Source organism: Myotis lucifugus, unplaced genomic scaffold, assembly GCF_000147115.1.
Source record: "Myotis lucifugus unplaced genomic scaffold, Myoluc2.0 scaffold_494, whole genome shotgun sequence".
In the NCBI taxonomy this organism is placed as follows: domain Eukaryota; kingdom Metazoa; phylum Chordata; class Mammalia; order Chiroptera; family Vespertilionidae; genus Myotis; species Myotis lucifugus.
In genome coordinates, this window is record NW_005871542.1 from 523,185 (window position 1) to 549,341 (window position 26,157).

The following is a 26,157-nucleotide window of genomic DNA, read 5'->3' on the forward strand; positions in this document are numbered from 1 at the left end:
CAACCAAAAAAATGAGTTCGCGTGTCACCTCTTGACACGCGTGTGATAGGTTCGCCATCACTCCCCTAGGGTTCTGACACAGGTCCACTTGGCCCAATTAAAGTAACTCACCCCCACCTGCCCTCTGCCTCCCTGCACCAAGGAGAAAAGGACAGCAAAGCAGACTGGAAAGTAGGAAAGAAGGAAGTGGCGGCTACGTGGAAACCCACTGCATCTTCACAAAAGCCAAGTCACAGCCCCTTGGGCACTCCATACCTGACCCTATCTTTACCCTCTTTGCTGTCAACAGACAGGGTCCAGTCCTCGGTCACATGGGCAAGACTTTGCACTTCTTATCTACCAAGATAGTTCCCTTCCCAATATAAACCTGGCCCGAAAGCACCATTAAGTGAGACCCATATATGGGCCCAAACTCTGGCTTCATCTTCCCTCTCTTCTCTGCAGGTCCCGTCACGGAGACAACAACAGGCAGAGGGTTCTGTAACAAGACAGTTGTCTTGTTTTCTGCTTCAAGGCACCGTCTAGGTGCTCCTGGGACTGGGTAGATGTGTGCCATGCCCTCTCCGACAGGCAGTGCAGGGAGAGGCCTGCTGAGTGTGAAGACTGCCTAAATCCTGTCCAGAGGGTAATGCAGTGTCAGAAACTCTACAGCAAACCCATCCAGCAAGGCATCTGTCGGGAACCAGGGTGAAGTTTGCAGGCTGGAAAACAGTATTAGGGTTTCTGGCAAACAGGACATGGAGTCAAGAACACAGGAAGCCAGAAGGAGGAGAGTGACAGGCTAGCCGGTACACAGGTTAAGGCCAGATCACTTGCTCAATGCGACTTGCCTTAACTAATTGGCTATTCCTAGCAGTCTTGCTTCCCACTTTCCTGAGTGGTCTCGTCAATCAGTGTTTACACTGTCTCTCCCACAGGTTCCACCACACGGTGAACCGGATTCTCCTGATTCAGCCACTCCTTCAACTTCACTGCCAAACCAGACACCGGGAGCAATGGCAGGGACCTGCCCTTACATGGGCCTCACTCCCAATAACAGAGTAAAAGAAAGATCTCACTTCTGTGGCCTGAAAGGGATTTGTTAGAATGTGGACTAGTTGAAGATGATCGTAACAACTCTATGGCCCCCAAGACACCAATCCACTAGGTCACTAAAATATCCGTAGAAAGAAGCAGATTGTGAATTAGAACAAAGAATAATTCCTTCAAATGAACTAAGGAAGTTCTCACATGTTTATTTTTTTTTCATCCTCACCCAAGGACATGCTTAGAGAGAGGAAGGAAGTGAAGAGAGAGAGAGAAACACTGATGGTTGCCTTCCATAGGTGTCCCACCCAGGGATAGAACCCACAACCTAGGTATGTGCCATGACTGGGGATGGAACCAGCAACCTTTTGGTGTATGGGACAATGCCCAACCAACTGAGCCACTCTGGCCAGGCATTTGATACTTTGAATAATATAGCATAGATAGAAACAGGAAGTCGCTTTTCTGTGCTCCCTTTGGCATTCTACAAAATGCCTAAACAGTCCTCCACACAACTGTCAAGGTCATTAAAAACAAGGAGAGTCTGAGAAACTGCCATAGCCGAGATAATCTGAGAAACATGACAACTAAATGTAATGCGGTGCCCTGGATGGAATCTGGGAACAGATAAAGGATACGAGGTAAAAACTAAGGAATCTGCGTAAAGTGTGGATTTTAGTTACTAATAATAATGTACCAATAATAGCTCGTTAATTGTGACAGATGTACCATCCTAATTTAAGATGTTACTAATTGGTGAACATGGTTGCAGAGTATATGGGAACGATCTTAAAAATGTTTCTGTAACTCTAACCATCTTTTAAAATTAAGTTTTGTGTGTGTTTTTTTAAAGTGGGCCTGGCAGAAGGTGGATGGATAGTGGAGGGAGGAACAGATGGACAGCACAGTGGCTGATGGAGGATGGACAGAGGTTGGGATGGCTGATGGATGGGTAATAGATGGAGTGGCTCTGGGAAGCAGGACAGTCAAACATTCTGAGAGCATGAGGCTGAGCACTGGGATGGGCACCTGGGACTTAGCAACCTGGAGGGCATGATCCGCTCCATAGAGATAAGCAACACAGCAGGGCCTGACAGGAGAGCAGAAGGGGACAAAGTAGGGATGAAGGAGAGTTTTGTGGGCCTGTGTGTCCTACCGCTGCATTGAGGTATAATGTTCACATCATGAGGGGCACAGATCTTAAGTGGGCAGCTCGAGGGCTCCTGAAATGGAGGAGAGGCTGCAGGTAAAGAAGAGGAAAGTCCCTGATCAGAGGGAAGGGATGGGCTCCTGAGAGAAGGTGGAGGTGATGCACTCTTCCTTCTGACTTTCCTCTGACCTATGGTGGGGCCACCATCCTCACTGGAGATGGCCTTTTTACCCAAAAAGATAACGATGACACCCTAATTTCTAAAAAGGTTACCAGTGCTTATTCTGCAAATGTAAAGAGAAAGAGCTGAATATGAACAAAATTGTTGGCTTATTTTTTCCTTATTTACAATTTAAAATTTTTTAAACCCTGGCTGCCTCATATAGAAGAGAAGGCAAAACACCACGAAAGGTGGTCTTTTTCTTTTCTTTTCTTTCTTAAGAAAGATGGTCTTAACATTGTAACTTTAGATTATTCCTTCTCTAATAAAATGAATACACGTTCATTATACAAAACATAAATTAAATAAAAATTGCCTATAATGACACTAATTAATATTTATTACATATCTCTGTAATCTTTGCTATCTATTTTAGGCAATTATAAAAGGTATCTTATGAAAAAATATTGTTATCAATTATCACTTAACTCATGTCATAATTCTGTTGAATTAAAAAGGTAATTCTCTTAAGTCAACTCAGCAAGATTTTTTGTTCTGATATACTGACTAGATTATTCTATATTCGTAAAACCTGATGTGTGACCAAAATTTTCAATCAAGCCCTATACCCCACCAAAGAAAAACCTCAAATTAACAAATGATAAAAAAATGTCTGCTCTCTTTTTGGCCAAAGAACATATCTTTAATTTGAATATATGTATTAATGAGGCAGAATTCATTATGGCGAAAAGGTCACAGATGTTGCTAATGCAGCTTTCATAAATATCCTGGGCTTTTCTTGGGCTGATTAAGATTTTTAACATTATTAATGCTGAAAACACCCCTGAAAGGGCTCTATCATTTAAAGGGAGGTTAAAGGAAGCCAAGGATGAAGACTCATAGCCATGCTGTGAATGAAGGTGGGTCAGGAGAGCTCTCGATCCTCCTGGGGGACCAAGCCCACACCTGGGAGAAGGAAGGGTCTATCTCAGAATGTGACTCCTTGCATTCGGACATAAAGATGAAAGAACCCCTAATATATAATATATGATTAAAATATATATCATAAAAATGAAAAAAGGGGGGAAAAGAACCCCTGATCACAACCAGTAGGGATCTCTGAGATGGGACAAACTAGTTCCCACAACTGGTAAAAAGCCATATCTAGGGACTTTTCTGTTTATTTTGATTTTGTGAAGGGCCAAGAAGGAACAAGAGAGGAGCTGAGTTCCCTGAGAGGAAGGCAGGTCCACACCCACACCCGCGGCCTACTCAACGCCTCATACCCCAGGAGGCGGTAGGTCAGCATTTTAGTCTCAATGGCTGGCTTGAGAACTTGGGTTTCATTTTGCTCAGTGTTTTATATGGACTCTGAATCTCATTCTGTGCCCTCCTTCCCTGTTTTAAATTGCTTTATGCAAGGCAACTTATGTAAGGTGTCAATGATCAATAAACTCATTTTTTTCTCCTCTGGAATAATAAGTGAACGCAAGCTTGGGCTCTCTGCTTATTAAACACAGCCCTCTAGTCCTCCCCAAAGTTTACCGTGGGCATATCCCAGCGGTTTGAGGCAGCCCGGGCAGCTCAATGCTGTGAGAGTCTCGGGCTAGTTCAGGTGATAGTCTGTTTACCTAGATACACAAACGTTTTCACTAGCCACCCTTAAACACTGCTCTGGCATGAGATTACTTAATACTGAACCATCTGGGCTTTGGTGAAGAAATGAAATATTGCCCTAGTCAGTGGTCGGCAAACTCATTAGTCAACAGAGCCAAATATCAACAGTACTTCTTCAAAATAGACTCGCCCAGGCCGAAAACCGACTTCTGCGCATGGGCCACGAAGTTTCAATCGCACTGTACATGCGCCCGCATGTGGTATGTTGTGGAAAAGCCACACTCAGGAGGCCAAAGAACTGCATGTGGCTCGCAAGCCACAGTTTGCCGACCACGGACTAGCTGATTTGGCTCAGTGGATAGAGCATTGGCCTGCGGACTGAAGGGTCCTGGGTTCGATTCCAGTCAAGGGCCCATGCTCAGGTTGTGGGCTCGATCCCCATAGGGGGCGTGCAGGAGGCAACTGATCAATGATTCCCTCTCATCATTGATGTATGTCTCTCTTCCTCTCCCTTCCTCTCTGAAATCAATAAAAATATATTTTTTTAAAAGAAATGGAATATTTTAGCTGAACAAACAGCACTTGTCTACCAGAGATAGTGCGTTATTTCGTAGTTGTAATATTTGTAGGATGTTTTCATTATAGCAAGCATAATCATGTTTTAGCATCAAGTTCATGACTCATCTTCTTGTGACCTGTCGGAGCTTCCACACCCCAGGACAAACAGGAGAAAAACCAGTTGACTAATTAGAGTTGTTACGCAGACTATTAGCTCACAAGAACTAGGCAGAAAAAAACATTTTTGCCAAACTGAAAACTCAACACCCTCACTACATCGCTTGAATCAAATTTGATTTAATATTAGCAGAAATGAAACAGCGACGTCAGCCGCACTACTGACATATAAAATATAAAAGATATCAACCGGTGACTGACCACAGTGCACAGAACAAAATCAGCCTTTAACATAAGCCAGACAAGTTGTTACGGATGTCTCATATTTTATTTAGAAGAAGCTCTATTTCTTTACTTCTACCATGCCAAAGGTAATAACAGCTGGTCCTTTCAAACATGTAGAATAAAATACCCACTCTGTATCGTCAGGCTTATTTCAGGCGAGTTTCTAACTTTTACTAGTAACCTCAGCACTCCATCTGAGTGGATAGATGGAGAGCATAAGGCTCTAATACTAAGGGCTCATGTAAACCTGGCCATCAGTGAAATAAGTAACATGCTCACGGGAATATATACTTGAGAACGAATGGATTTGAATTTTTCTAAAGAGATAGCTTAACCCTACAAATGGCTTCTCTAAGGCAGCCTGTACATTGTTAAAGAGGAAGGATATTTGAAAATGTATCACATAAATTAAGCAGAGAAGCCTTGCCCGGTGTAGAGGCCAAACATACTAGACTTCACGGAAATGGTCAGGTGGTGAAGGGGAAACAGATGCTCACATTTAACAGAAACGTGATTTCTCAGAAACTGATTTCTCATTTAAAAATGAGAAAACTACTCACATCAAAGAGCTTTTGTGTGGATTGAATGGGATTATCTGGTGGTGCTTTATGGATTCTATCTTCACATAAAATAAATATTACCAAGAGGGATAAATTCTGTTTTTCACTTCCTACCAACACTGTCCATGAGAAATCTACACTTTTTTTCTATCCTGTCATGTTAGTTCTGAAACCAACTATAAAGGGACATTCCAGAAATAAATTCCCCAATGAAAATTAATTTGTTTAGTGCAGATTTATTTGGCTTCTTATTTAGGCTAATTTGTAGCCTTCACAGTTTTTAAATTTTATTTCCTAAAGCTGCTGTGATTCTACTTCTCAGATGCTCATTTTATACCTCAACACAAATGTTCCTCAAGTTAAAATAAATATCACTATTGGTTAATTATGAGCTGCCAAGCTAAAGGACAAATAAGAATAGGAAAGGCCCTCCGACAGCCAATATTATAAATTATATGCTGCAAGTGTTTAAGTCAAATATGCCAGCTCCTCTTAAAGGTTAACCCAATTAAAGCAAAAAAGCAGATAGGTTAGCTATGAATAACTGTACTTGTCAGATTTCTAATTTAAATTGGAAGTTTATAGTGGGGAGGAAGTGCTGGAGGGGATTAGAAGTGTATTGTGTGTGTGTGTGTGTGTGTGTGTTTTTAACGATTGTTGATCTGATCCTTCTTAAGTCTCATCACACCAGAGATCATGCCAAAGAGAGAATGGAAAAATACATGCTCACTTTAGCTACTAAAATTAACTATGTAAATTGGATGATCCTTTGGCGAACTAGTCTAGCTCTCATCTCAGGTTTGCAACTGAAAGATCTTTCTATTATTGCCTTATTTATTTTTAAATATATATTTTTTATTGATTTCAGAGTGGGAGGGAGACAGAGATAGAAGCATCACTGGTTAAAGAGAATCATTGATCAGCTGCCTCCTGCACACTCCCTATTGGGGATCCAGCCCACAACCCAGGCATGTGCCCTGACCTGTAATCAAACCATGACCTCCTGGTTCATAGATTGACACTCAATCACTGAGCAACACCAGCCGGACTCTATCACTGCTTTAAATATAACCTTCTCTTTAATAAATCTCATTTTTTCTAATGTGGAGCCAGCTTTATTAAAGAATCTCTAAAGCAGTGATGGCGAACCTATGACACTCATTTTTTTGGTTGATTTTTCTTTGTTAAATGGCATTTAAATATATAAAATAAATATCAAAAATATAAATCTTTGTTTTACTATGGTTGCAAATATCAAAAAATTTCTATATGTGACACGGCACCAGAGCTAAGTTAGGGTTTTTCAAAATGCTGACATGCCGAGCTCAAATGGTTCACCATCACTGCTCTAAAGTCTGGAGCTTGAAAGACCTAGAACCTCACTTTTTTTCAGATGGGGAACGAAAACCTAGGAACAAAAGTCTATCAGGAGCATTACTTCCAAGGTCACTGAGCTATAACAGAGTCCCACGGCCAGAGCCCTGCCTGCACCATCCTGCTGGGAACAACAGACACGCTTTGATTCCATAGATCTCACAGGTTCCAACAAGGCCCCACAGCCCACGAATGATGTTATCTATTTATAAGCCTGCCCAGGTTTATTAATTCCCAAAGTTCAGCTGGTAAGAGATTACTTTCACTTACTTAGCCCTTATTTTCCATTAAAATGGAAGATAAAGTGTTTTCAGTTGTTGACATTACAGTGTTAATGAGTTCAGCATACCCTCTCCTGAAAACAGGCTGTGAGTACAGGAAGCACACGCCCGCTGTGCAGTGAATCATTTACTGGATGGGCTAACACAAAGGCCTGCACTCATAGGGATGCCTACATTCTTCTCCTACGGGAAGGGTCCCTGTACTTTTCAACTTCTTCCTTTACACAGTCTAGAGGGATGGAGTAAGTCTTCTTGTTCCCTTTTCCTCATCTATATAAATATGTGCTGAATGAATGAATGAATGAATGACTACCTCTGCCCTCCATAGCTCCTGTCACAACCAGCCCTACAGATTCTTTCAAAGAGGAAAAGCCCTTTTTTGATCACTTTTTCTGGACCACAGAGTCATGTTTCAGAGCCTAATCCACACTCTGGTCTCCTCTTATTTCTAAGCTTTCACGCAGTGGAACAAATTTCTGAACTGCCGGTGCTGACTAAGAGGGTCTGGGGAGAAGTTATTGCGGAACTTTTGAGCAGAAGCAGAAATCCTGGCTTTCACTCCTGTTCTCGCCAGACCTGTGTGAGCCTGTGGCTCGGGTCTTCTCTGCTGGTGGAGCAGCGCTCACCACTCTCCGGCACAGTGAGCATGTCCACTCCCAAAGAAATGAACGGTTACTGGGCAAATAAGGCCGTATTCGTGCACATTCCGGAAAACTGAAAATGACAGAAGAGAATGACAGGAACCTGCGATTACTTCCGTGGAAGACTTTTCCTGCCCACACATCTGTGCTGTATTCCAAACAACTTCCTTCTAGTTCACAGGTTCAAAGGACTGCGTGGACATAACTCATAACCATGAAAAAGGGCCAAAACTTCCAGTCACAATGAAAGAGCAGGTTTTTAATGCCGGCAGAGCCAAATTACATGAATGCAGTCTGTATTTCTGAAAAGCGAAGCACCAGAATATTTGCCAACTGCCCTTGAGGCCCAGTTTGTCTCACTCACTTAACAGCCAGGCACGGGTGCAGCCAGGTGTGCAAGAGGCATCGGGGCTGCAAAGATCACAAGGTTCTGCCCCCTCAAAGCTGCTGCTGGGGGGACGGGTGTAGGGGGCCCTGGGTGGGGACAGGATTATAGAAAGAGTGCTGAGGAAGGGGTAAGAAGCAGCCAGCAAAGGCCTGTAAGCCTGCCGGTGAGGAGACCTATCAGAGAGGCTGTCTGGAGGAGGCAGCACAAGGGTGAGCCTAAAGAATAGGTAACAAGTAGCCAGGTAAGGTGGGGAGGAAGGGGGAGGTGAGTCTGGCAGAGGAAGAAGCAAATGAGAAGGGGCTCCTGCCTTCCCTGCTTAGATCTCAGTTCATAACTAAAGAAGTGGGGTGGGGACAGTGGCAAGAGATGAGACTAGAGCAGGGGTCCTCAAACTACGGCCTGCGGGCCACATGCAAATACAAATATTGTATTTGTTCCCATTTTGTTTTTTTACTTCAAAATAAGATATGTGCAGTGTGCATAGGAATTTGTTCATAGTTTTTTTTTTAAACTATAGTCCGGCCCTCCAACGGTCTGAGGGACAGTGAACTGGCCCCCTGTTTAAAAAGTTTGAGGACCCCTGGACTAGAGGGTTGGGTGGGGCAGTCCCCTGAGCCCTTGTCACAGGCTAAGGTGCTCACGCTTTACCCTGAAGGCCATGGGGAATTTAGAGATGCACTGGCAGTGTGGAGGGGGCTCTGAAGCATCACAGAGGCTCAGAGGAAGAGGCCCCAGCCCGGGAGTCAGAGACAAGGCAGGGGGCCATCCTGACTCGGCCACTTGAGGAATGTGGCCTCCTCAGCAGGGACTGAGTTTCTTTACCTACCTTGAAGAGTTCACGAACCCTTGCAAGGATTCAGTGAGAGCTTATAAAGGACGGGGTATGCAGTAGGAACTTAATAAATGTAACTGCAGGGATCAATGGTAGCATTGTGGCTAGGCGACTCTGGAATCAGCATGATCTTGCACAAGGACAAGTAACAGCTTCTCTGATCTCAGTGCTCTAAACCATGAGCAATGAAGATACCAGCCACCTCACCGAGGCATTGGGAGGTTTGACTGTAGGAGACGAGACGGATAAATCACCTGGCCCTCACAGAGCTGCACTAGTGGCAGAAATAGTAGTAATAATAACAGCAAGCACAGAGGACTGGTAATAGCAGCAGTACTATAGTACTAGCAGTAATTTGAGGGAAACGAGACTGAAATATCTATTGCTATAATACAGGAGAGAAATTATAAGTTGCTGGGCCAAAGCGGTGACTGGGAGACAAAGGAATTAGCCTCCAGAGCCATAAGGAGCAAGCGCGAACAAGACTTCGTGACTGGGTGTGGCGGGCCAGGGAGAGGCGAGAGAGGACGCCAGCGCAGCCTTTGGCTGGGACGTCTGTGGATGATAACATGTGAGAGAACTGAGAGAGAGGAGTAGGTCAGCAGAGGAAGATGATAAACCCATTTTCAGACGAGTTAAATATGAGGTTGCTATGGAGCATCTGAGTGGAGTTGTCCATTTCGAAACTCTCTGAATATGTCTGGTGCTCAGAAAACAGATCTGGGCTAAAAATGTAGATCGAAGAGTTGTTGGCATATGGACTGCAACTGCAGTCACGGGAATACTCCTAGCACCCAGAAAGAGCATGCAGGGGTGAAAAAAAAAAGCAGAGAAGGCAGAGCTGGGGCCCAGAGGCAGACCTGTGTGACATCAGCACTGAGGAGGCGGGCAGAGAAAGAAAACCCAGGAAGGAGTTTGCAAGAGGAGCTAGGGAACAGGACGAGAAGGCCTTCTAGAGGAAATGGGGATGGGCACCCAGTGGCACAGAAGGCCAAGTAAAATAAGACCCAAGCAAGCCCACTGGATTGAGAAACCACAAGGTCCTCAGGGAAGCCGTGGTGGGAGCTGACATCAGACTGTGGGTGGAGAAAGATCTGGAAAAATAGATGGTAAGGGAGAGAGAAAGATAGGGTGCCAACCAGAGGAGATACAGGATTGAGGGGGATGGGGGATGTGACAGGGGGTAGTTGTTAACCCAAGTGAAAGACTTCAACTTGTGTATGTGCTGGGAGCAAGGGGGAGGTTGAAGATGCAGCCAAGAGAGGAGGGTAATGAGGGAAGGAAGAGCTGGGAGGGTGCTGGACTGGCTTGAACAGGAGGCTGCAAGGACTCTGAAGGGAAGAGAGATGGAGCGAAGGCGCCTTGAAAAGACAGGTGAAGTTTGAAACAGCCAAGTGCAAGGAAAGGAGACTGAACAGAGTAAACTACAGAATGAAATCGTGCGCACACCCCATGGAGAACAGAACAATTCAGCCTTCAGCCTTCCCTCCATCTAGAACAGTGGTTCTCAACCTTCCTCATGCCGCGACCCTTTAATACAGTTCCTCATGTTGTGGTGACCCCCAATTTCATTGTTACAAATTGAACATAATTAAAGCATAGTGATTAATCACAAAAACAATAGGTAATTATATATGTGTTTTCCGATGGTCTTAGGCAACCCCTGTGAAAGGGTCGTTCGACCCCCAAAGGGTCGCGACCCACAGGTTGAGAACTGATCTACAAAGATGTGGCTTCTTTGAGGAGAGCTATGAGCTAGGCCAGGGGTGCCACAAGCAGCCAGGTTGTTTCAAAGCTGGGAGAAAAACAGAAGACACTGGATGCAAACACACAGAGGTGAGAGCAGCAGGCAGAACTAGTGTGGCAGGGGACCCAGTAGAAGCGAAGAAAAAGAAAGAGAGTGGACGGGGGACTCAGGGAAGGTCAAATTTTCAAAAGAATGCTCTCAATCTAAGCTTAAAAATCAATTAGCTGCCACTGCTATTTTTAAATTCCTGCTTGGAGCAAATAAGTCAATGAAGGAAGGTATATTTTCCAACAATGCTGACATGAAACAGTAGTGATGCAAGAGCATGATATGGATTATTGTAACAAAATCATGGATCTGTTTTGTTTCTTAGCCATGACTATGATGAAGAAACACTACCCACTAATTCAATATTAAAACACCGGTGGCTTTTCAAAGATTTTCTGAGAGCTGACCCTTTTTCATTCATTCAAACAAATGCTTCATGGTTGAAGAACTGTGCTCTACTAGGGCCATAGACAAAGAAAATTAAGACAGACCCCACCTTCGAATTGTTGAAGTCTAATTTCTCTACACATATATACCTCGAAAACCACAGGAACTTTCAGAATGAGGAAGGCTCTAGGAAAAAGGGAAATAATATAGAGCAGCAGTCACCAACCTTTCGGACCTCACGGACCACCAATGGTCTGCGGACCACCGGTTGGCAACCGCTGACAATTCATAGACACACCATCTCTGACCCCAAAGTACCCACACATCCTTCTCCAAATTCTATCACCAGGTAGATGTGAATACCTGTTTTCTTCCTCCTCCTGCCCTCTCCCCACATTGTAGAGAATAACCAACAGTTAGTGGCTGAGTGTGGTTCAAATTACAACAATGACTGGGCACCTACTATGTTCCAGCTACCAGGTTCTGTGTCTTACCCATTCAGTCCTCATGACAACCCTACAAAGAGGCCAGGATGATTCCCTTAAATATAGGGAGAAAGCGAGGCCCCGAGAGGTTAAAGACCTGCCTCATCTCTAACTACCACTAAAGGCTGGGGCCTGCCCAGCCTGTGAGGCTCAGTGGTTGAGCGTCAACTTAGGAACCGGGAGGTCTCAGTTCAATTCCCAGTTGGAGCACATGCCCGGGTTGCGGGCTCAATCCCCAGTGTGGGGCGTGCAGGAGGCAGCCGATCAATGATTCTCTCTCATCATTGATGTTTTTATCTCTTTCTCTCTCTTCCTTCCTCTCTGAAATCAATAAGAATATATTTTAAAATAATAAATAAATAAATAAATAAATAAATAAATGCTGGGGCCTGAGGTAACTTCAGGCTCATCTAGCTTCAAAGCATTTATTCTTTCAACCATAGCCTCCACATCAAGTTCCTGTAACCACTGTTGCAAGCGGAAATGTGCTAAGTACAGTTTTCCTTTCTTCCTTTGGCAACTTAGAATTCTTTTATTCATAGACTTTTTTTATTAATCCTCACCCGAGGATATTTTCCCATTGATTTTTAGGGAGAATGGAAGAGAAAGGGAAAGAGAGAAACGTCGATGTGAGAGAAACACATCAATTGGTTGCCTCCTGAATGCACCCCGACCAGGGCCCAGGCTGGGGAGAAGCCTGCAACCAAGATACGTGTCCTTGACTGGAATCGAACCCAGGACCCTTTGGTCCGCAGGTCGACGCTCTATTCATTGAGCCAAACCAGCTGGGCTATTCATAGACTTTTAACATGTTTAATTTATTCCTTAATATTTTACAGATTGACTTTATGGAGATTTTTTAAAGCAGTTTTGTTTAAAATGCTATTCATTCTCAAATACACAAATGGTGTTTCACCAAATAATTCACAAGCCAAATTCTAAGCAGCAGTTTCTACCTCCAGCCGAGGGACTCACAAAGCAGCACAGCAGGCTAATTTGATGTTGTAGCAGCGGATCTACATACAAAGCAAGGACCTGAACTTCAAGCAAGAGGCCTGATGCAGGCACAGAACACACCCGCTGACAGGGGTATCCCCACAGGCACTGTCAGTCAGCTTAGAAGTTCCAACCATCACACCTGGAGAGTGGGTGAAAGACGGGGTTCACAGAAGGGACCCACTGTCCTCCCTCAGGAAGCAGTACAGGCAGTGGTTAAGGTGCCATCCGACTTTCCAGGCACATCCCTGCTCAGCCAAGTCCCACCGGAGGGCCCTGGAGCAACTTCCAGACTTCTCTGTGCCTCAATTTCCACATCCATAAAATGGAATATGAGAGGTTGTTACTTGGATTACACAAATCATACCTGTTACATAGAAAGCACTCAATAAATGTCAGCTAATTTTATTACGTATGTTTAGACTTTTCCCTTTTTGAAGTAGTATTTTTTATCATTTTTTTTTTCAATTACAGTTGACATATATCATTATGTTGGTTTCAGTGGCCAGACATAAATTAACAAGTGATCACCCAATAAATCCTGTACCCATCCAGCGCCATGCCTAGTTATTAGAATATTACTGACTATAGTCCCTATGCCAGTGGTTCTCAACCTTCTTAATGCCGCGACCCTTTAATACAGTTCCTCATGTTGTGGTGACCTCCAATTTCATTGTTACACATTGAACATAATTAAAGCATAGTGATTAATCACAAAAACAATATGTAATTATATATGTGTTTTCTGATGGTCTTAGGAGACCCCTGTGAAAGGGTAGTTCGACCCCCAAAGGGGTCTCGACCCACAGGTTGAGAACCGCTGCCCTATGCTGTACCTTACAGTATTTTTTTAAACTACAACCCACGGTACAGAAATGTGTTATGAGATCAATCTAGAGGGTCACAACCAACAACTTTGGGAAATGAAGTAGAACAGAACATCAGATTTAAGCATTAATGAAGTCCCATCTTATTATTTCCTTTGTAATTTTTTCTTTGGCGCACATAGTAACATGAGGGGGTGCTTGTGGCTCTGCTCATACATCCGCGTGTCTGTGTGTGTATGTCAGGCAGCAATCCAAAGGGTATTTCTTTCTATGAGTCACCATCAAAAAAACTGATTTACAGCCAGAGGATGGTAGGGAGTCGGGGAGGAAGAAAAGGTGTAATATGCCAGAAACCACTTTTTAAAATGCAGCCGCTTCAGCAAAGAGAAAGGCCTCTGAAATGGACAGTCCAGATAACAACTCAGGAAAACCCTCGATGCACAAACCTGTTTATGGTGAGGCTTCCCCTTGAATTTTGAGATGAACAACAGGCTATTATTTCCAAAGCAAATGTAATTGCACAACAGGGAGTGCGGATGTTACCTAGATGTTGGGAAAGATGGAAAAACTGATAGGACTTGTCCAGTCAGTCATCTTGCAATATGTGTCCATGGAGATGCTATGCCAGATTTCAAATGCTCTTAAAACCAGACGGGGTTTGGAAGAGATAGGAAAATGTCTTAAACCAGAAAGCCTTAACTGTGGATATAGACTTAACCTAACAGTCCCATTACAACCAAATTCCTAGGAGGAAACTGTACAAGGAGATGAAATGGAAAATAAATGTAAACACAATAACTAAGCATTTTAGAAATGCAAAGGGGGGCGGACCCCAGGCCCAGGAAGATTCTCCCCAACCGCATTCCAGCTCTGAGCTCTGGGAAGCCTGAGAATTCCAAATCCAAACCTAACCCTCCAGGCCATTCTGAAGCTATTGTTGTCAAGGCAGGTAGATAAATGCTCCTTTGTTCACTTAATTTATAACTTTAAAATATTTAGATGTGTGCTATGAGGGCCTCCATCTGTTCTCTTGCATGAGACCCTGCCAAGTTTCAGGCAAGCCTGGGGTCCACTCCCACCCCCACCCCTGCCATTCACCAGCTATGTGAGCTGGGAAAGCCTCTTAATCTTTCTGTCTCTGTTTCCTCATCTGTACGATAGAGACACTAGCAGCACCCTCTTCACAGGGTTGTTGTAAAGACTAAGTGAGTGAGTGACTACAAAGTGCCCAGAACAGCACCTGGTACCTAGTAAGCTCTCCTCACATCCTGTCTTTACATTATTCTACATACTAAACTGATGGCAGTGCAAACTTCTGGATAAGACCACAGCCAGGAAGTGTATTTCTTCCTTCCCACTCTTTTCTAATGTTAAATCTCATGCTTAATGCTGCTCCAAAAGATCAGTATTTTCTACTCTGTGAAGGACAAGTCATCTAACAGCTGACCTGCCTTTTAAAAGTTCTTCTGAAATTAAATACGTGTTCAAACCACTCTCCCCGCACCCCACCCCCAACTTAGCTGTTAGCTCAGGCAAATTGGCTTTCTGTGTCCATTTCATGTGATAAATATTTGAAAAAATTACCAACTTTAAGTGTTAAACAAGGGCATTTCCTAACCTTCGTATTCATGAGATTCAGAGCTTTAAGCCAGGGTAAGTCCTTCTCCATGCACATGTCACGGCTGAGCTACTTGAAGCTGTCAGCAAGGGAAGGCTACCAGGCCAGAGAAACGAGGCTGAAAGAGAGCCTACCAGTGGAGAGCTAGATGGAAGAAGACAATCCTTTATACGGCTAATTATTTGTCCACGTGCTTTCGATTATTAAATGAGGCGTGCCATCAGCATAGTAATTACAAATTGCCAACAACCTCAATGATTTATCTTCCTTCACTCCAAAATGACAGAACACACAACTGGAAGAGAAGTGCTTGCCACATTTTAATGACAGGGGGGCAGCATATAGCATCTTGTATCATTTCACCACAAAACCTATCTTTCAAATCAAAGCTGTTTGCTATATGTTGGAGGCCTAAAAGGAGAGAAGAAATTCAAAGAAAAGATTCAAGGTCATATTCACCCTTTAAAAACTATACCCACATGTTCAATACAGTGAACAATCAACCCTCCATTTTCCCTAGTTATTCTGAAGAGTTTTTAAAACATATGAATTGGCAACCTACTGAGAGTCTGGAACTCTCTCGAGTTGCCCAAGCTCCGTCCATTCAGTCTCCCATAAAAGGAACATTGCCAAAGCATTGTTAATTTCAACAGCAGTTTTTCTATGAACTCAAATCTTTCAAATTCAAAATGGAGTATAAAGGCCTGTATGAAACTAATAAATGAAAATTAATTGGATTCTACAGAGGCAAGACAGAGCACGCAGTAGCCCCATCCAGATCATATATATTGTTCCTTTGGAGAGTTTTGCCAGCTTCCTACTTAAGAAAAACATGAACACTTCCGACGTTGGCCAGTTTTAATTCATGACATTAAAATGGCTTTTTATAGGAGCTGGGCTGGAAAAACAATATATTTTACAAGCCCATGAGTCAGATAGCCAAGCTTCATTATATCATAACCATTCAGCAGTAGTCCATAATGAGAATGCTGTTTCCTTGTGTGATGAGAATGTTAAGGAGGATACGTATTCACAATTGGCCACAAAAGGTGTGAAACTCTAGTTTTCCCCAAACCAATGAAAAGGCCAGGGAGTCCATCTGGCTTTCATTGTTACTGAAGAGCGTTAACAGTTGTAAGAACACAGACCTAGCTTCAACTTAGACGCCATGTCCTAAATTATTAATCCTCCTCCACCCTTCCCAAATTCCACTCCCGCAGGAGAAGTAGACGACTTCATTTTAAATTACTGTTATTAAAGACTCTGAGGAGAGATCATACTGGCCTTAGTCCTTTTCCTAGCCTACCTTTGTCACAGCTCGTTCTAAATATTCCTCCTGACATCAAATGTAAACATGTCGGGCGGAGTGGCGTACAGCCTGCGCCCCTGAGCTGTGGGAGGTCACAGCGTCCCGACCAGCGCTGAGCTACCTTCCTTCCACCCAGGCGCCCTTCCGGGAGGTCGCCCGAGGCTTTCATTCTGCACCATCACAGGAGCAGCTGAGCTTGGCCAAGGAAGGAAGAAAAGCCGCCTCTCCACAAAGGCTTAAGTGGGTTCAGCATTTGTGTGAATTTGGAAAAACCTTGGGCGGGGGGGGGGGGGGGGGGGGGGGCGCGGGAGCCTGGGAGAGGGAACGCGTTCCTCTCCTGATTTGGATGTAGAATTTCAGGAGCAGAGGGGGCCTCTGAGATCCCCAGAACCTCTCCTTTCGGTTCCCTCTCCACAAAAATCGGGATTACCAGGATCCCAGGAGCGAGTTCTGTTCTCCCCGAGGTTAAGCGCAGCTGGGGGTGAGCCCCTGGAGATCCAGAAAGGCAATATGCTTAACAAGACCCAACCCCACACCGTCACCCACCGTCACCAATTTTAAGTCTGGTTCTCCATCCTGGACACAATTTACATCTGGAGCCAGCAAGGGGGGCTGCAGCTCTCCGGGGCACCCAGCGGCTGAACCCAGTCAGAGGCGTCCCACTCGCGGCTCCCCGGGGCCAGAGAGCACCCTGGATCGAGAACGCGCCGCGCCCCGCCCCAGCGCTGGGTTCTGGGGGAGCCAGGACCGTGCGCACCGGGCCCTGGAGAATTCCTGGGTGGGCACATGGGGAGAGGGAGGCCCCCACCCTCCAGGCCCCGTGTCCAGGTACCTCGCAGCCGTACAGCCGTCCCAGCTGCTCCACGATCCACTCCTCCAGCACCAGCCGCTTCCGGAGCTCCTTGCGATCGTATTTCACTGTCACTTTTCCCTGCTGGTGGCGCCGCTGCTGCTGCTGCTGCTGTTGCTGCTGCTGCTGCTGCTGAACCTGCCCGGCCGCGGGAGCCACGGGTGCCGAGTCCTCCCGGGAGGAGCCCGCGCCGCTGCTGGAGCCCGGACTGCCGCCCGCGCCGCCCCGGGGGCTCTGGAAGAAAACCCGCGCGCCGCCCCCACCAGCCCCACCGGCTGCCTCGCTGCTGCCCGTCGCCAACGACATGTCCTCGCGCGCCGGAGCCGAGTGCGGCCGGGAGGAGGGGCGGGCCGGGCAGCGGCATGCGAGGGGCTCGCCGCACCTGCTCCGCGCCGCGCGCGCCTGGCTGCCGGGCTCTCGGGGAGGTCGGAGGAGCCGCGGCTACACCACGAGGGCGGGGAGGAGGGAGGGCGGGGACCGCAGCCTTAAAGACGCCGCCCAGGACCCTCTGGGTCCAGCCCAGGAGGCGGATCTGGCGCCCGGCGGGCAGGGGGCCCGGGCGTGGGAGTTGCGCGCAGAACCCGGAATGTGAGCGCGTCGACGCGCGGTAGCGGTTGTGTAGACACCGAGACGACAGGCGCGGGTCTCGTGCCAGGGATGGTCCTCAGCGCGGGCGACCGCGTTCTCTTCTCCCGGAGACGAGAACCGTGCAGTTCCAGAGCGCACGGACCCGCCTCCCAAGGCCTGGGCCCAGGGCAGGGGGTCCCCAGGAAGGGGACAGGGAAAGGAACCGCGCCGCAGGTTCCCCACGAGGGTTTTCTTCTTTCTACCGTCTCCTCCGAGGGCGGGGAAGTATCTCCTCCGCTGCCAGCCCCACCCCGCCGCTCCAAACACACATTCCTATTCATGCCTCTTCTTCTCCCAGACGATGACAAAAATCAAGGAGGCAATGTTTGTGCAATCGGGCGATCGCCACGCCTGAGAACTCTTCAGACCAGTTTTCCCTCCTAACTGCCTGCTTGTTCATAGGTCGAGCATTGGAACATCTCTATATCTAAAGGGCAGCAGGCGTGCTGTCCCTTGGGCTAAGGGGCTGGGGACGTCCAGACAGCGAGCATTTCTCTGCCGGTTTACTGGTCTTACACGTCTTACTGCATAGCCAGCTTGCTTCTTTCTCAATACCATTTCCAAACAACCTCTTTTTACCTGGGGAAAGCACTGCAGGACTATCCACTTTAAAAACATCATGCAGCCAAGTGGTGTTGGGAATGAATGAGCTTATTATTATAAGGTTTAGGGCAAAGAGATGGGGAAGGAAATTATAAACAGAAAACTGCGTGTGTGTGCGTGGTGTGTGTGTGTGTGTGTGTGTGTGTGTGTGTAAAATTATAAGGAGACACTAAATATATTTCTGTTGTACATAACATTACATTTCTGTTCAGGCAACTGAAAGAAGCCACAAAGATGCTCAAACACAGTAAGGAGCTTTTATGATTTTTTTTAAGCTGGTAAAGGTTACTGGCAGCTACACAAAGAAGTTTCTCAGAGATAAAACAGGTAAACTAGTCATTTTACTCTGGACACTCCCTATGGTGAAGATTCTGTGTGATCCTAGACCCGTGGTCGGCAAATGGTGGCTCTCGAGCCACATGCGGCTCTTTGGCCCCTTGAGTGTGGCTCTTCCTAAGCCTTAGGAGTACCCTAATTAAGTTAATAACAATGTACGTACCTATATAGTTTAAGTTTAAAAAAATTGGCTCTCAAAAGAAATTTCAATCGTTGTACTGTTGATATTTGGCTCTGTTGACAAATGAGTTTGCTGACTACTGTCCTAGACCAACAGCGGTAAAGGCCCAAAAACAAAAGAAGCTACCAGCAACTTTCTCCTGGCTCTTCTGGCTCTTCGTCAACCGTGCCCAGGTCTGCTCTTCCCAGATTTATGATCGGCTCTGTGTCTTCCGTTTGGGGTTTTCCAGCAAGAGCCTAAGTAGGGAATTTCCCAAATTGTTTCATGCCTGAAGCTCCCCATCAGGACAGGACAGGCCTGGAACAGTGAAAGGAACGGATCTAGTGAGAATGGTGTGGAATAGGGTGGCGGGTGCGGGTCATAACAGAGGGGGGTCAAGGCTAAAATATCTCCGCCCCCTGGAAGAGGCCAGCTGTCCATCACAAGATGGCTTTCCTACCCGCCCTTTCAGGGACAGGGGAGACAGAACTACTGTGATTGGGCCCTAAAGGTGGATTACCAATCTCCAAATCACCTCTGCCCCCACCTGCCGGAGGCATCTAGATCATTTTAAACCCTGAACACACAGCCAAGAGGGTGAGCGCCTCAACAAAAAGGGACTCTGTGGGGCAGGAGGAGGAGGCGGGAAGGCCCCTGAGATGAAATCTCCCCACACAGGATAAGCGTGTCTCTCTCTCTGGACATGTGGCAAGTATCCAAGTTAGCTGGAACCAGCTTTCACCAGCTGAACCAACCAGGAGAATGTCAATCAAAACAAAAACAGCCATCATTTTAGTTAATGAAGAAGAAACTACATATATTCAAGAGAAACTTCAAGGAACTTATCACAATTCACTAAGTTCTTTCTGAGAAATTCTTGTGTTAGTTTTCTCTTGCTACATAGCATACTTCTTCCTTTGTGCTTAAAACTCAGCTCTCATGTATGACTTCAAAAATAATAGGTACTAGGAGATAGTAAGAAGAAATTTGGGGTTTTAGGCATCTTATAGGAAAACTAGAGGTCTGGTGCACGAAATTCATGCACAGATGTGTGTGTGTGTGTGTGTGTGTGTGTGTGTGTGTGTGTCCCTCAGCCCAGCCTGCACCCTCTCCAATCTGGGATCCCTCTCACAATCCAGTACTGCTGGCTCCCAACCGCTCTCCTGCCTGCCTGCCTGATTGCCGCTAACTGCTTCTGCCTGCCAGCCTGATCACCCCCTAGCCACTCCCCTGCCAGCTTGATCAACGCCTAACTGTTCACCTGCTGCCCGATTGCCCCTAACTGCCTTTCCCTGCCGGCCTGGTTCCCCCTAACTGTCCTCTCCTGCTGGCCCAATTGCCCCTAACTGCCCTCCCCTGCCAGCCTGGTCACCCCTAACTGCCCTCTCCTGCCTGGTTGCCCCTAACTGTCCTCCCGTGCAGGCCTGAGTCCCCCCAACTGTCTCCCCTGCAGGCCTAGTCACCCTCAACTGCCCTCCTCTGCCAGCCTGGTCATCCCTAACTGCCCTCCCCTGCAGGCCTGATTGCCCCTAACTTCCCTTCCCTGCAGGCCTGGTCCCTCCCAACTGCCCTCCCCTGCTGGCCATCTTGTGGTGGCCATCTTTGACCATATGGGGGCGGCCATCTTGTGTGTTGGAGTGGTGGTCAATTTGCATATTACCTCTTTATTATATAGGGTAGCCAGTGAAGATTCAGTCTCTGCACAGGTACATTGATCTTCAGATGCCCAAATAAGTCACCTTGGCTGGCAACTAGGAGTCGAACTAACATGAGAGTTCCTCTTCCTATAAATCCACTTGCTCCACCCTGGACACAATTCACATCTGGAGTGAACTCTATAGTCTGCACCCTCACCATACACACACACACACACACACACACACACACACACACACTTTTAATTCTATGTTTCAAAATATTTGGAATAGAGAATTATTCTCAGGCTAGAGACCCCCATGGATGACTGTTTAAATTCAGGAAAAACCGCAATATTTCTCATCTACAAGACAGATATAGATATGTAGATATTTGTTCGCAGCAAGCTTTTTTATTTCTAACCTAGATAGACAAGTTTTTCAAAATGCTGATTCATCAAAAACAGTGAATAGTTTTTAGAGAATTGAATGGTCTGAGAATATTCTGGAACACAGGGGATGAGCTTTTACCTTAAGGCAATTACCCGCCCATGTGAGAGGAGCCTAAGGAAGGTTCCTCTGTCAATATCCTTTCTGCATAGCTTTGTGTTTTCTTAACTGAGTATTTTTACTTGCTCTCTCATTTGGGGAAAGTTTATTTTAGGAATTACATAGGCCCTTCACCTCTGAAAACCATCTTTATGCCCATAGCTTGTTACGCAAGGTGACTTAATCAGGGGTCCCAGGGCTTTCTCCTCTCTCCAGGAAAACAAGGATTAACTACAAATGTTTATACTCAGATGCAAATTTCCTTATTCCTTGCACACTAGGTGTTGCAATAATTATGCAACACCTGGTAATCTACTTTGAGAGTGTGATAACTACAGCCCCAAGGCCCACAAACCTCAACATGGAATTCTTACCTTGAGTAACAGTGTAGGTGACATGGTGCCTACATCCAAATTCTCTCAAAGATTCAATAAAGCAAAAGGACAAATCAAAGGTAACTTTAAATCTGGTTTTCCTCCTAAAAGTAGAAAAAATTTAATCTGTCCTTTGGGATTGATCGGTTACTCAGAGCACTTTAAGTTTTCAGAATATGGTCCATTATTTCAATATTCTTTATGGAGTGATAGCAGCAATGGTGGTTTTCCTGTTTCACCCTCTCTCTTTCTCTTCCTCCTCATAATTCTGGACCTCTGATTGTATTATGTGCTACAATTTGGAATCCTACTTCCAAAATCAATTTAGCCATTACTTGTATAAGCAACCAGAACAACCGCCGTCATTGTCACAGTTGTAAAATTTTGTCTCAGCAATTAAAAGAAATTCTCCCTGCCCTGGCTAGTTTTGCTCAGTGGATAGAGTGCCGGCCTGCGGACTGAAGGGTCCTGGTTTGATTCCAGTCAAGGGCACATGCCTGGGTTGCAGGCTCATTCCCCAATGGGGGGCGTGCAGGAGGCAGCCGATCAATGATTCTCTCTCATCATTGATGTTTCTATCTTTCTCTCTCTCTCCCTTTCTCTCTGAAATCAATAAAAATATATGAAAGAAAGAAAGAAAGAAAGAAAGAAAGAAAGAAAGAAAGAAAGAAAGAAAGAAAGAAAGAAAGAAAGAAAGATTGATTCTCCCCTACTGTTCAGAGATGAGGAAAAGTAAGGGGGATAGAAATGTAGCTTCATGTCATTTCTTCTAAGAAAGATTAAATACCCCTGGGCCTGCCTGTGAACTCAGCTTGTGGAATATTGTCTCTTTCTGTAAACTAGGGTCATTTGTTTAGAGAAGACAGTAGCCTCTCTAGCAAGTAGCCACTTGCCTTCCCCCTTCACTGCCAAATGTTTGGGAAGAGTTGCCCATTGGCCCATGTCTCTGTCTTTCCCTCTTACCACTTAACCTTCTGCATCCAACTACCACCACTGGACTGAAGGCACCAACCAAGGTCACCATCGACCTCCATGTTGCTCAATCCATAGGTGCTTTTCAGCTCTTATCTAACTTGACCTCCTGCCACCTTTGACCATCTTGAACCTCTCCCTCCTCTTCAGACTCTCTCCTCTCTTGGCTCCCTTGCCAACACCCACCTCTTTGTTTCTTCCATTGCAGTGAGTTGTGTGTGCTCCTTTCCTACATCCCTGCCTTAAAGGTAGGTGACTCCCACTCAGCTGGTGTGGCTCAGCAGTTGAGCATGGACCCAGGAACCGAGATGTCACTGGTTTGATTCCTCAGTCAGGGCACATGCCCAAGTTGCAGGCTTAATCCCCAGTCGCAGGGAGGGGGCGGTGCAGGAGTCAGCTGATCAATGGTCCTGTCTCATCATTGATGTTTCTATCTCTCTATCCCTCTCCCTTCCTCTCTCGATAAGAATATATATATATATATATATATATATATATATATATATATATATAGAAAAGATAGGTCGTTCCCTCAGTTCCTCCTTTGCTCATTCACAGGCTTTCCCCAGGTGATTTTGTCTCCTGCTGAAGCTCCCACTTTGACTCCCTACCACCATCTACCTGCCACAAACTCCCCAAATCAAAGTGGATTTCTGGTCTGAGCTTTATGTCCACACATAGACTGCATTCAATGCCAATGCACTATGCAAGTATGTTTCTATTGGAAGTACACAAATATATAACTTTATCAACTCACTAGAGAACAAAATAGTAGAGTGAATATATTTTTGGCCATGGATGGTCAGTACAGTAAAGGATGCTCTAGCTTAGTATTTTTTAAACATTTTTTTACCCCAAACCACAGTAAGAAATACATTATATGTCATGACCCAAATATATATCCACACACATAGCTTACCCAAATTACATGTGATACTCTCAGACACATGCTATTCTATTCTGTTGTGTTTCATTATTTTTAAGGAATGCTGCTCACAATCTACTAAATTGATTTCCAGCCCACTAAAGGATTGCAACCCAGAACTTGAAAACTGCTGCTGTCAGCCAGAACAGTGCCCGCAGGTGCCAACTCTGGCTCTCCTCAGTCTTAATGGCACACTCCAGGCTGGTTATTTACTCACCTGGCACTCTCTTTCTGTCATTTCTAAGTGACTAAGTGTTCATGTAAACAGTGTTGACCCAAAATGGCTGGCATAGGGCATTCATGTGACTCTCCTGCAGGTGCCACAAAAAAACTAAAGAAGAAGAATGTTGGACATTAAGATGCACCTCCACTGACCTCCACGCCCCCTCAGGAAATGGCCACGTGCCTGGAGGATAAGATCAGAAGGCCATTAGCGGTTGGTCAGCACGAACCTGAGATCCCAACTGCATGGATTGAGTCTGGCCTCTGCCACTCAGGCACCGTGTGACCTTTGTAAGTTACTTAACCTCTCTGTGCCTCCATTTCTCCATCTGTAAAATGATCAGTAGTGCTTGTGTCACAGGCTGTCCGGAGGGAAAATGAGTTCCTGGGAATAAAGCACCTAGAACGGTGCCTGCTGTTATGTGTGAAGGAATCATGAACACTGCAGAGAGGACTGACTCACCATTGTTCTAACAATGTCCCCAAGAGTCTGTGGCCACACCATATCCTGACTTCAGGGATGTGAGGAGAACAGTGAGAAAACATCTCCATAGGGATCCTGCTCCCACTCGCCACACAACACGGTCCAGTTATTGTTCCCATTGACAAGTCCCAATAGGTGGAGGTGAACGCCAACATCCAACTGCTTACCCAGTTGACACCTGCCCCTGGATGCCTTGCAGTCACTGCAAGTTACAAATTCAAACCGAAGTCACTGCCTTCTCCGGATGAACCTGCTTCACTTCCTATCTTCCTATTGCTGGGACTGTTTAGCACCATCCCCTTCTTTGTACAATCTAGAAACTTTATCCACTGTACCCAATCAGTAAGCAAATCCTAATGATCCCACATTTATCTGGATCTCAGATCTGTCCCCTCCTGTCTGTTTCCACGCTCCCTTCCAGATTTCTCCTGTGCTTTCTTAGCTTGATCCCCTGCCCGGCCTCCCACCCCCTCTCTGTGTTACTAAGCAAATGAGATCATATCACTTCCCTCCTCGATCTCTTCAGGTAAGGTCCAAACAACGTAGCTTGCACAGGAGCCTTTTCTTGCTCTGTTCCTTGCTTTCTGTGCAGACACTCCCCACCCCACCCCGCACACACACAGGTCATGCTGCCCAATATGTCACTCAACTTGGAGTTCCCAAATCAAAAACTGCCCCTCTCTACTTCCGCCTGTGCCCACAAACTCCCAACTAAGCTCTTCTCAATTTCCTAGCGAGGTGTCACTCTCATGTTTGCCCAGGGGCCACCATCTGTCTCTCTATCACATCACCCATCACACCTTCCAGTGATCAGGTCTCTGCCCACGTGTCACCTCCTCACACAGGCCTTCTTTTTGCACCACCACCCCACCCCCTCACCCTCTCTGTCTTGTCCTCATTCTTATGACGACTTGAAAATGTATATGTATTTGTTGACTGCCTAGCTCTCCCACCAGAAAAAATATATATATATGGAAACTTTATTTGGGCGGGACTCTATCGTTTACCTTGGTATCTCCACTTCCTGAAACAGTGTGAGACTGTTAGTAGCACCAGGCACCTCCCTGTGACAGAGGAGCCTGTTAGGTCATCTGTCCCTCCCACCAGATGGTAAACTCTTGAAGATGAGGGCGTGCCTAACTGGAATTTCTGTTCTTAGAACCGAAAGCAGAGCTTACCACATGGCAAGGGCCCCAAATAGTGAACAAGTGAAACTATCTCCATTTCTGGCTGTACACATTTTTAAAATATATTTTTATTGAATTCAGAGAGGAAGGGAGAGGGAGAGAGAGAGAGAGAAACATCAATGATGAGAGAGAATCATTGGTCAGTTGCCCCCGGTGCAGCCCCTACTGGGGATCAAGCCAGCAACCAGGGCATGTGCCCCAACTGGGAATCGAAGGTCAATGTTCAACCACTGAACCACAACGACCATGCCACATTTTTTTTTTCCTCCAATGCAAATATGCAAAAATGCAGGTCTCAATAAGGCCCAATCTGGTGTGTATATTCCTTTAAATCATAGCAAGTCACAATTCTCCCCTCTACAGATCCCTGGGTTTTTACTGTTTCCACAGTAACAAAGGAAACAACTGTCACCCAGTTGTCCCAGCGTCCTACACAATCACCTTTCCTCCAGTGTTCAGTTCCAGCTTTCAACACCGTGTTTGTTTGAGGCCGTTATGAGACAGCGACTAAGGAATCAGGTGTGAAGTCAGAACAGCTTTTGGGAGACTGATATGTAATATTTTTGTGGTATTAAATATCTTACTAAAATGAAGCCCAGAGAGCAATAACACACTCTCGAGCATCTTATAGCTAGTATCTATAGCAGGGTAGACCGGAGAGGAGAGGGTGATGGAACGACCCTGATCTTCTGGACTGGCAAGAGAAAGATTTTTAAAAATATATTTTATTGGATTTTTTTTACGAGAGGAGGGAGAGGAATAAGGAGGTAGAAGGACCATGAAGAGAGAAACATCGATCAGGTGGCTCCGGCCACCCCTACGGGGATG

At 45.8% G+C, this 26,157-nt stretch overlaps 1 protein-coding gene across 2 annotated transcripts in view; it reads right to left on the reverse strand.

Moving 5' to 3' along the window:
• Positions 1-17,972, reverse strand: part of PPP1R14C (protein phosphatase 1 regulatory inhibitor subunit 14C) — a 54,840-nt gene extending 36,868 nt beyond the window's left edge. The window contains exon 1 of one of the 2 annotated variants that reach the window (XM_006103606.3): positions 17,239-17,941. In XM_006103606.3, coding sequence (XP_006103668.1) covers positions 17,239-17,562 — 324 coding nt within the window. In that variant the 5' untranslated portion in view covers positions 17,563-17,941. Of the gene's footprint in view, positions 1-17,238 lie in introns of both variants that reach the window. The other variant, XM_014446007.2, reaches the window with a different exon arrangement.
• Positions 17,973-26,157: the final 8,185 nt, after the last annotated feature.